The sequence below is a fragment of the Metopolophium dirhodum genome, chromosome 1 (assembly GCF_019925205.1).
Source record: "Metopolophium dirhodum isolate CAU chromosome 1, ASM1992520v1, whole genome shotgun sequence".
Lineage (NCBI taxonomy): Eukaryota > Metazoa > Arthropoda > Insecta > Hemiptera > Aphididae > Metopolophium > Metopolophium dirhodum.
In genome coordinates, this window is record NC_083560.1 from 116,578,629 (window position 1) to 116,591,310 (window position 12,682).

A 12,682-nucleotide genomic window follows, 5' to 3' on the forward strand; every position below is an offset into this window, starting at 1 on the left:
TAAATTCAATGATATAATATCATTGTATAAAAAAAACGATTCTGAGCGGAGACGGTTTATCAGTCTGGATTTTTTAAATTTTTATTATTTATAATAGCCTTTAAGTTAAATTAATATTATATTATAATTTTTTATTCGTTGCTACGGTGATAGACAAAGCGTTAGAAATTAAAATCCCATTTTAAGCGGTTTTTCGTAATTTGTCAGTAGTTTTTCCCGTGGCATTAAATAACTATTGAGAAAATCGAAAAATGACCTCTTTAAAGTACCATATTGATCCAATTTTCTAAATGATAAGGTACTATATTATGTTGAAATAAAAGCACTCCTTCTGGTAGAAATTTTGTATACACGATAGAAAAAAAAACACCATTGTAAAACCACTAGCTTCCTCACTCCGCTCAGAATCTAAAATATTAAAATCCTTGTTTGATATATTTTATTTTGTCTGAATTTGAGCTTGAAATATTCTCCATAAAAAAATGTTCGATCATATGTTTCATAGATTTTTTGGTACCAATATGAACTACTTATGACTTATGAGTTAGAATGAGTATGAAGAAACTTGTATTACATTTTCTTGAACTAGCTCTAAAAATTAAACATTTTTACATTTTCAACAACAAAATAATTTGCAAATGTTCGTGATTTTGAAAAGTGTTATATAAAAATGCTTATGAAAAAAAATCGTGCATATATATTTATAGATTAAATATTTTTAAATATCTATAATAACAACTTATTAGGAACCTTTTAGGTACTAAGCATTTTTAATGTCCCGAAAAGGATGATATTTCATGCAGACAAAAAACAATTTTAAATAGCACTCATCATTGTTAATCAATACATTTATCGCTCGCTCCACCCAGAGTTTAAAATTGAATAAGTCAAATGTCTATGCATAGGTAGTTAAATAAGAATGAAAATATTTTGCAATTTTATTATATATAAAAATTCTAATATAAACATTTGGTAATAATTATAGTGATGTAGCTATACGGTTATTCGTTTTTAAGTTACTCACATCAAAAAACCAAAATCAATTTTTTCAACATTTCCGTTTTTTCTTATTTTTTTTCCTGGTTATTTTAAAAATTATTAAGAATCTTTTGATTATGACTTCCCACTTAAGTATCAACTAGATCCAATTTTCTACTAAAAACCACCTTATTAATATCAATTTTTTAAATTAAAGCATATTCGTTGAATGGAATAGATTAATAGTAATTTCAATCATCCATACACGTATAAGTTAAATTTATAAACAAATTTTAATACCACATGGATAATAATATTAATAATAATAATAATAATAATAATAATAATAATAATAATAATAATAATAACAATAATAATAATAAATATAATGATACACCGCTAACATACAGTATATTCAGTATCAACATGTTGCGTATACCGACTACCTTATTCATAATAATACTATACCTATAATATGAACTGCCTCACCCGAGATTGTAATGTGTCATTTCAGTATTTTTGTTTCCTTTATAATATACATATTAATATACTTAAATTACAGTGTGTGCAATCGCATGTAACTAATTATTTTGAGTGTATTGTTTAATTTTACTGCCCAAAAAGTGATGACAGACAGAAAAAACACATCTCTGTAAAATTATTCATTCATAGCTTCAGTTAAAATTTTATATGAAATTCAATAAATCGTGTACGGCTGAGCCCTATAGTTATAACAATGTTGAGTAAATTATGATTTGTGGTGACCGGGTAATGATTTTAAAATTACCTGCAAACATTTGGTACTTATCAACAGTTAAAAAATTAAATTAACTCTCCGCTTATTATTAATGTATTACTGTTCAAAATTTGGTCACTCGACTTCATACCATGGACATATTATTATAAATTTCCTTAAATAATTTAAACATTTGAAATTTTGCATTTTAGCGGTAATTGTCAGTGTATACTTTTTCGGTAATCAGAACCTCCACAGCCGTTTTTACGGTACCACCAGAAGTGGCGTCTGTTACCACGGTCCGACCAACGCGCCTTTTGCAGCTGGTCGTCGGGTCGCGGCAGAAAATCGTTATCGTTATCACCGCTCCCGATTCCCGACATACTGAGAACATTGCCGACTGCCATTTGCCATTATAATATTTCCATTGCGCGCATCCCCATCCACCACCGATTGTGTCTGTTGGGTATTATTTCGATATTGTCACTGGTCACGTAGCCGTTTGAATTTCAGTGCATTTGCCAACAACCACCACTGATATTCGAATTCTATATCTACGCCCGATCAAATATTTGTAGACGCCGCTTTAGAATAAAATAAAAAAATAATCGTCGCCCGCCCTCCTGCCACCGCCAACGAACAGTACGCGTCGGTGGAAAGTTACTACGAGCCTGAAAGAACTAGCCTGTGTAGTGCAGACGTGTCTGCCTGTCCGTTTGTGGACCACCGGCTCTTACAATGGAGGCATTGATTCCTGTCATCAACCGATTACAGGACGTGTTCAACACTGTCGGTTACGATGCCATACAGCTTCCTCAAATTGTAGTGGTCGGATCACAGGTATGTTAATTTTCTTTCATGGTAAGACTATGCCATTCCACCAAATCTGTTAATTGTTAGAGTTAATAATTTTATGAATTCATATTACTGAGGTATATTACTTTTCCCCATATTATCCAATATTTTATATGTCACGAGTTCAATTTTATTAATGTATAACTTAATTATAATTCTTACATTATAATTCTGTGTGAAAAAAATGTCACTTGGATGTAATTGTATTCTTTACCACAGTCAATAATTACAATGTATCTTTTTAACTATCCTGATCTACAGAAAACAACTTTGATTTAATGCATTTCCTATTAAGGAAATTATTTATAAATCATTTCTAAGTCATTGTGTGATAGAAAAATGGAAACATAGGTACTTATATTTCTTTTACATACCCAATTAGGTATTTATTAGATATTTTGATTAAATTACATTTTTCATTATCTACTACTATTTTATTCTTAAACACTTCGAACAAAAATATTACATTCATAATTTTATCGTTATGTATCAAAATTGTTATAACTAAAATTAAATTATGATAGGTACATATACAACTAAATAAAAACATTGGGTATTAAAATTATTCAAACAATTAAGAGTACCTACCATCTTATTCAAGTTTAGTTTTTTTTTTTATTATTATGGACTACTATTTATATCGAGATTTATATAAACATTTCAACATTTTCCTAAAACATAGGTATACCAAAGAATAAAGATCAATCAATATGTATTTGTTTGTAAATAAAATCAGATCCTACTAGTAATACTGTAATAAAGTTCTGTATTTAATAGTTAACTGATTTCAGTAAGGTAGAAAATAGTACTAATAGTAGTGGTGTGGTCCAGTAGGAGATTTTGTGGTCAATTGAATTAGTGAGCATTTACCTTCAAAACCAAATTTTGAACCCAAAATGAAAATTACCGATTTAAAAACATAGTGTAATCCACACAGTAATTATATTATTGTCTTTTGATAATCTATTTATATACCTAATATGATATTGTATGTAATTCTAAAAAAAGTATCATAATTTAATTAATAATTTACAATTTTAAAATACTCTTAACTCACTTTAAAATAAAAATATAATAAAACGCCTTTAAGATGCCCTCTTACCTTTACATTTTATAAAATGTAATTTCACTCTAATTTTAGAAATCATTATGATTGAATGTAAAATTTGCTATGTTGTGCGTGGGTCAGAGAGAGAGAAAACAAATAATGTGCTGACATCTAACATCCTCTTAAGATTACCAGAAAATTATTGAAAATTAAATGAAAATAAATCTTTTTTTCTGATTAAAAGTCTACATAAAAGATTTGAAATTGTGCAATCCTCCAATTTTTTTTTGAAATTTAAGAAAAACATTTTATGGTTCAAGTTCTAATAAAAAAATTAGGTAATATTGATATATTTGGGCATAAAAGCAATTTTATGGTATTTTTTCTTTTTTGTTAAGGTCAAAACATTTCCAGTCCTACTTATAAGTAAAAATGGCTTAGATTCAAATTGAATAAGATAGAAAATTTGTTTAATAGATTCTAATTTAAAAGAGATTTGAATAATTAATGCCTTGACTCTTAATAAATTTGAAATATTCAATATCACTATCAATTATTAATTAATACCTTTCTAATAAGTGTTGCAATTTGAAAGTTTTATTTAGGTTTTTTATGGCATTTTTGACGTTTTTTAATGCATATTTTAATTTTTTAAGACATTTTTCACATTTTTCACATTACCTATGAATAAAAAAATTTACATTGAAATATAAACATAGTTCCATGTAATATAAATCATTTTTATTTTGAAGTATATAACATCAGGTAATCTTCAGGTTTTCGATTAAAACATTATAAATAATGTTTTAAAATCCTGGTTTTATTACAATTTATGTATTTAGGTACATATTATATTTTTATTTTTTTCATAATATTAATGAAAATAGGTTAGAAATTACATAAAATAATAAATAATGCCCTAAAAATGTTTAAAAATGCACTTAAATGTAGATCATAATTTATTATTAAAAAAACTAGAAAATTATGGAATTCGTGGTGTTGCAAACAATCTCATCAAAAGCTTTTTAACAAATCGTAACCAAAGGGTTAAAATAAATAATACATTTAGCAACTATAACATTTTAAATTACGGAGTTCCACAAGGAACCGTGCTGGTACCTCTACTATTCATTGTTTATATTAATGATCTTCTAGATTTAAATTGTGATGGATTGATTACGTGTTTTGCTGATGATACCACTATATTAATCAATGATAAAAATAAAGACGCTCTAGTTTCTAAAGCGACACAAATTATGTCCGATGTTAATAAATGGTTTAGTTTAAATTCTCTTGAAATAAACTATGAAAAAACTTGTTGCATTTCTTTCGCGATTTCAAAAAAAAGCTCTCAAATGTTAGACGGTATAAAAATACACCTTTTAAATTGTTTTAAAGTGAAATCTCCAAATAATGATAACTTTAGTTGTAATTGTACTAATATTAAATCTGTTGACTCAATTAAATACCTAGGTGTAACTCTTGATAAGTACTTAAAATGGGATACTCATATTGGTATTACTGTAAAAAAAATTAGAAGTCTTTTCTATAAATTCAAGTCTCTAAAGAATATCTTATTGCCAGTTACCATGCGAATGGTTTTTTGTGCACTTGCTCAATCTATTTTTAGTTATGGGATTTCAGCTTGGGGAGGAGCTTATATTACACATCTTAAAAAACTTACATCGACAATAAATTCGCTACTTAGAATTTCCTTTAAATTACCCTTTCGCACAAATACTGATATTATATATAAAACTTATAACTTACTCAACCTTAAGCAACTATATATTAAAGAAGTTTTATGCAATTTTTACTTATATAATCATAAAGAGTTTAATTTTAAACACAATTATGATACTCGCCAAATTATAAACAATACTTTTCAAATGTTCAAATGTAATAGTGAATTCGGTAAAAGAAACCCATATTATATTAGTTTATATTATTGTAATTATCTTTGTATCAATATTAACAGTTTTGATAATTTTACCCTTTATAAAAAGTATGTTATCTATAAAGTATCAATATCACAATTTGAATAGAAACTAATAAAATTAGTTTTAGTTACTTTTATATTAACACTTTAACAATTTGTCTTTTAATACACTACTTTATATCACTATGTTATTATTTATCTTTATCTTTATTTTTTGTTTTTTATGCTTGAATGTATTTAAATCAGTAAATAGTATTGTTAAGGATAATTCATAAACTTAAGAAGCATGAACTCTTGTCTCCCCACAAGCTACGGCTTTTGGAGACAAATTTTTTCACATTATATATATTATGTTTTTAAATTGTAATTTTTGAAATAACAATAAACTAAACATTATTATTATTATTATTATGTCAAAAACTTTGAAAAATGCCTCAAATAAAGTTAATAATGAAAGTAAAATACTTGAAACACATTTGTATCTTGGAAAGCATCGTTTCAAGCAGTCTAGAAAAAAAGATGCTCATGCATCAAACTCTAAGCGTTAGTAATAACATACCGGTTTACTCTCTGTAAAGTGTAATTGGACTGTAATATATTATCACTTTTTACTTTGTTGTTTATCAGTACTATCAATTTGTTACCTAACTGTAACCTACTTGCCTACACTAAAATTAAAACTTAAAACAATGGGATTCATTCAACCACCATAAAAAAAAATACACTGAAAATAGAAAATATTATTTTAGAAGGTATGGATTATAATTTATAGCAATATTATTGAAATTTGTGTTTATACAAAATATACTGTTTAGAATAAAATATATTCATATAATTGTTATTTTTTGTATATAATAAATGTGCTAGGTACTAGCCATTAATGTTTTCATATTTCAGTAATTACTTTCAAAATTACCTAGTTTATTATGGAGGACTTTAAAATAGTTGCTATTAAAAAGTTGTAGAGAGTTATAATTAGCTATTAAAAGTGATGATAACTTATTTTTCACAACCAACGTATCATACATGTATATTTATTATATTATTTAAAACATTTAAAGTTATGACTAAAAGTCCAGGAACAGAGGCTTATATTTTGAAAAGTAAATATAACTATTTTAACAAATAATTATGGCCTCAAAACAGTAAGGTTGGCCTTCTTTAAATGTCTCTGACCTACCGTTATATATTTGTAGACATACCACTGAATAATAGAAATAATAAAAATAATTGTATAACATTAAAATGGCTTGGCATGTTGTTACTTTTTCTACTTTTTAATTATAATAAAACCAACAAAAAGTTAAAATTCATTCCTTCGTTTAAGTTATACATGTTCAAAAGGTTTTAGTTGTGTATTACAAAATATTCTAACAAAACTGAAAAACAAAAAAAAAAATAATAATATTACAACCATTAATTATTACTAAAATCTAGAATTTATTTTGACAAATTGTAATCTATTTCTTAAGAATGTGGCAGTTTTTTCTTAATTTAAAATACAGAATTAACTGCAAATAAAATATAAAACTGTATGTAGTTTTTGGTTCTTCATTTTAAATAATAGATAGTATTATGTTTGTTTGGGGTTTAATGAAACAAAATCACAAACACATTATTTTTTTTTACAGAGTTCTGGTAAAAGCTCAGTAATAGAAAGTATTGTCGGTAGATCATTTTTACCCAGAGGTATAGGAATTGTTACTAGATGTCCTTTAATTCTTCAGCTTGTCAATTGTCCTTTCACTGATAAAGAACATAGAAGTTCAGAAAATGGTAATAGTATTAATTTTTACATATTATTATTGTACATTATATTATTGATGTAATAAAATAATCTTAATCTTCTTATTACATAATATTATAGGTACAGTTAATTTGGAGGAATGGGGTGAATTCCTGCATTGTAAAAATAAAGTTTTCAAAGATTTTAATGAAATACGTGATGAAATTCAATATGAGACCAACAAAGTTGCTGGCAGCAATAAAGGAATATGCCCCGACCCTATTAGCTTGAAAATATATTCCATACATGTATTGAATTTATCACTTGTGGACCTGCCTGGAATAACTAAAGTAGGGACACTCATGATTTAGCATTAAATATTTGAAATTGAATGTGTTTATAAAATTAAAAAATTTTAGGTTCCTGTGGGTGACCAACCCGATGATATTGAATCTCAAGTGAAAAATTTAGTTGTCAAGTATATTCAAAATCCAAACTCAATTATTTTGGCAGTAAGTACCGCTAATACAGATATGACAAATAGTGAAAGTTTAAAGTTGGCTAAAGAAGTAGATTCTGAAGGAAAGAGAACTCTAGCTGTAATCACTAAACTTGATCTAATGGATGCAGGTAATATTTAATTTTCTTAAATCAATTTTTTTGTAATTTTTTATAACTTACTTTTTTTTGCAGGTACTGATGCAGTTGATATTTTATGTGGTCGAGTGATTCCTGTTAAACTAGGAATAATTGGTGTTGTTAATCGATCACAGCAAGATATAAATGACAATAAGGTATGTATGAAAGAAGAACTTATAATATTAATACAATATTAGCATGTTTATTACCTTACATTTTTTGCAGTCAATTGCTAATGCTCTAAAAGATGAATCTACTTACTTGCAAAGGAAATACCCTTCATTGGCAAACCGAAATGGAACTCCATATTTAACAAAGACACTTAACAGACTTTTAATGCATCACATTCGAGATTGTTTGCCAAACCTAAAAGTAATTATCAAGAAAAGCCTACAACTACTTTTATAAAATTTTTCACTTATTAACCAATAGTCATCGACTGTTAAGAAATTATGCTAGTTATTTATTTGTTAGTTACTTGTAAAAGTGTATGAAAGTATTTAGGTATTGTTATACTTTAAATGTAAATTATTATCATACAATCTATTATATTAATTTAAATATTAAGACTATACGGCAGACAGAAAGAAAGTCATCAATTTATAACATAATAAATTATAAACTCTCATTTTTAAGATGACGTCACACCCTCCGTCTTACAAATTCAAAATATATCAAATTTGAGTTTAGCGGAACCATTTTTGTGTTGTTATCTTAAATATTAGAGAAAATTAACCTATTATCAAACTTAAAGGTTAGAACATTATCTGTGTTCTCTTGTTGGTTTTATAATATTTTTTAATTGCCAAGCAAGTTATAAGTATGATAAATATCGTAAAAAACCAACAAGAAAACTCAGTTAAGGCCCCTGCAAACCCTATATATTTTTCATCAAAACGACCTTAGCAACTGACAAAAATTAAAGTACATCTAGTGGTTAGATTTAAAAAATTTAAAGATGTTTTTATTGGTTAACAAGTTTACTTTGCATCAATCGGAGCATATTTTTTATATTTTAGATATTTTTGAATATATTCAATATTAAAAATTTATAAATTTATAAAATGTAAAATATTTATTCTCGTCAAGAATTTGCTAAAATTGAAAAAGTGCTCCGACCTATGCAAAATAAACTTGTTTACCAACACAAACATCTTTACATTTTTAAATTGAACCACTAGAAGTACCTTAATTTTTGTCAGTGCGACGGGTATTTCATGTTCATAAATTGGTTTTGAATATTTTGATCTAATGACTTAAAATGACTTGTGCATGTGCGTGCGTGCAACCATAAACCAGATAATAAATAACAATGAATTGTAAATTGATACAGGTCGCGGGCGATGGTAAGGGAGTTTACACTCACTAATGATCATTTACTACACACTCAAAGACAATCAGTAATCGCAGAAACGAAATAATTTCCTAAACACAACTCCTTAAAAATGACACATTTGCAGGGGCCTTAATGTTCTTACCTTTAAGCTTGATAATAGATCAATTCCCTCTAATATTAAAATTAATTCTACCAAACACACATTTTCTATGTTTCTATGTTTGTAAGGCAGAAACAAAACATATGGGTGTAGTGTCCTCTTAACTTAGAATTGTGGGTTGCCTTATACAAAAATAATGAGCCTAAAAACTACTTAATTAATTGCCTAAAAATTGACTTAAGGGTGTCTGTGCCGGTTTTTTTCAATTTTCTGAAATTCTATCAAGTTTGAAAATTACATTTTATATTTTAGTTACTACCTTAATTGTAATATTTTTCCACTAATCTACAGATCAATACCTTATTAGGGGGGGGGGGGGGTGGGGATGTTGATACGGTGTATTACAGATATGGCTAATCTATGACACGCACATGCTATTTTAGTGACACACTCAACTTGTCGTTTTTATCGTTTAAGGTATGGATGAAGGAATTTTTAAGTTTAAAAAAAAGGTCATCAAATTAGCTAACACACAGGGAAAATAAAATCCAACCAACATTTTTATTTGACACATGGGAACAGAAAGGTTCGCCGTCCCTGGTGGTGTATTATATAAACAAAATTGATTTCACAGGAAAAACTCTCATGCCCTGTAGAATAGTTGGATTTCGTAAATTTTTTTTATTTAAAAGCACACTTTTCAGGCCTGAATAAAGGGCAAATTTTCATTTTACTTTAAATAGTGGTAGAAAAATACGTTAAAAAAAGAACCAATATTGTGCATTATTAAATTCATATTTTTGCTTCTGTAATTATAATTTTTAAAATCGGGCTTAGATCTAACCTGCGAAATGTTATCTTCTTATAAATAAAAAATAAAATTAACTAAATCCTTCTATTCTACAGGGTATGAGAGTTTTTCCTGTAAGGCATATTTTTATACTAAAAATGCACTGACTCCAATGCCCATAAGTATAAAATAATTATATTTAAGAATAGGTATTATTAAAAGATTTTTTTTCATTTTAATTCATATATTAGGTATACTATTTAATTACTAATAGTAGAAATGTTTTAATTATAAAAAAAAAATACAGAATCATGTCCTCATAAATTTAAAAAAAAATTTACCTAAATAAATATTATAATTCATTTTTTGATTATTAGTACCTTATCTGCATTAAAGGGTTTATATTTATGAATAGGAAAAAATATCTACCCTTAATATAGCTTTATTAATTGCAAAAACCTTAATGCCCATTGTACTTTATGAAAAAAAATTAAATCGTTGAGTTGTATGGTTTTCACTTGATGTTATATAGTATTGCTATATATTAATAATTTGAATAAGTTTAAGATTTGTGAATTGTATGATTTTAGACAAGAGTAAACGTTATGGTTTCACAATTCCAATCACTATTGTATTCATTTGGTGACGATGTATCAGATAAGAGCCAAACATTGTTGCAAATCATTACAAAATTTGCTGCGGCATATTGTTCAACAATTGATGGTACTTCAAAGAATATTGAAACAACCGAACTGTAACTAAAAATATTGATTTATCTTGGTTTTACATAAATAACTATTTTATTTAATTATAGATGTGGTGGTGCCCGAATATGTTACATATTTCACGAGACATTTGGCAAGGTTTTGGATTCTATTCATCCTCTGACAGGTTTATCCAAAATGGATGTGTTGACCGCCATAAGAAATGCCACGGGGCCTAGACCAGCATTGTTTGTTCCAGAAGTATCTTTCGAGTTGTTAGTTAAAAGACAAATACGCCGACTAGAAGAACCCTCATTGCGGTGTGTAGAACTTGTACATGAAGAAATGCAACGTATGATCCAACACTGCGGCATTGAATCACAGCAGGAAATGATCAGATTTCCTAAACTCCATGAAAGCATTGTAGATGTTGTGACACAGTTATTGCGTAGACGTTTACCTACAACAAATGCAATGGTAAATTTTGAGTATGTATGATGAATAACGGAATTTATATTTATTTTTTTGATACAAAAAGGTTGAAAACTTGGTAGCCATTGAACTGGCGTACATAAACACCAAACATCCAGATTTTCATAGGGACGCAGAACTCGTATCATTAATGATGAAAAGCGCTGAAGAAGATGAATATTCAAGGCAACGCATGTTGAGAAAATACAATGTGAACAACTCTACGACTGGATGTGATAGAGATGTAAGTGTGCGAGTGTAGTTCCCAACTTTACTTTAATTGTTGATAAATTACTATTGGTGTACTAAATCATCAGCAGAAATGTATATCATGTTGTAAAGTTGTAGTGGTGGGAATGGCCTACCTATACAGTAGGAATTTGTTGGTAATATATTTTAATGTTTTTAAGAGTGTCGCCAGTACGGGATCATTAAAGAAAACGCCAAAGCAGCATCAAGCGGACATGAATAGTGAAATGAATTCCGTAGAATCGTCTCCAGCAACGACTCCTGTGCATCAAATGCAAAATGAATGTATGCCTTCGACTATAGCCAGCAGTTTTAGCAGCATGGATTTGCAGAGTCCATCCAACAGGAACCTATCTGAGAAAGAACTGCGTGATTGTGACGTAATTGGTACATATTTGTTTCCACATAAGATTGTTATAACATTGTTAACTTGTCAAATGCTTATTAACTTTGATCTGTCATTGTTTGATGGTTTACAGAAAGATTGATCAAATCGTATTTCTACATTGTGAGGAAATCTATTCAAGATAGCGTTCCAAAGGCCATAATGCACTTTTTAGTAAATTTTGTAAAGAACTACTTGCAATCAGAACTAGTCACACATTTATACAAATCCGAACAAGTAGAAGAATTACTTAATGAATCTGAACATATATCCAATCGCAGAAAAGAAGCTATTGATATGCTTAAGGTATTATAATATATATGCCACCATCATGTAAAAATTGGTTTTGAACATTTTTCTCTTTCTCAACAGGCCTTACAGAATGCTAACAACATCATTAGTGAGATCCGTGAAGTGCATGTCTGGTAAAAATGTAAAGAAGATTTGATGTGTAGTACTTAGTTTTTAATTAAATCCTCAATCAGTACATTGTTACGAATCCGCCATTATTATTATACTATTATTATTATTAAATGTAATGTACGGACCAAAATAACCTAGTACATACTATGGGGTACAATTAGTGTTTATTTCAATCACTCCCATGATGTCTTAACGTACATAAGTTAGTTATTACTTTGTAAAATGAAGGAAAAATTATCCTCATTCTTTTCATGCATACAATGACGAACGATCAATAAAAACCCATTAGGGATGAAATTATTA

At 27.9% G+C, this 12,682-nt stretch overlaps 1 protein-coding gene across 1 annotated transcript; it reads left to right on the forward strand.

The window, feature by feature from the left end:
* Positions 1 to 2,077: 2,077 nt before the first annotated feature.
* Positions 2,078 to 12,682, forward strand: LOC132933073 (dynamin-1-like protein). The gene is made up of 12 exons (XM_060999432.1): positions 2,078 to 2,554; positions 7,188 to 7,332; positions 7,424 to 7,632; positions 7,702 to 7,912; positions 7,976 to 8,076; positions 8,147 to 8,293; positions 10,738 to 10,901; positions 10,962 to 11,328; positions 11,390 to 11,566; positions 11,733 to 11,958; positions 12,051 to 12,262; positions 12,329 to 12,682. Exons 1-12 carry the CDS (start codon positions 2,453 to 2,455, stop codon positions 12,383 to 12,385), a joined length of 2,118 nt encoding a protein of 705 aa, XP_060855415.1. The 5' UTR covers positions 2,078 to 2,452; the 3' UTR covers positions 12,386 to 12,682.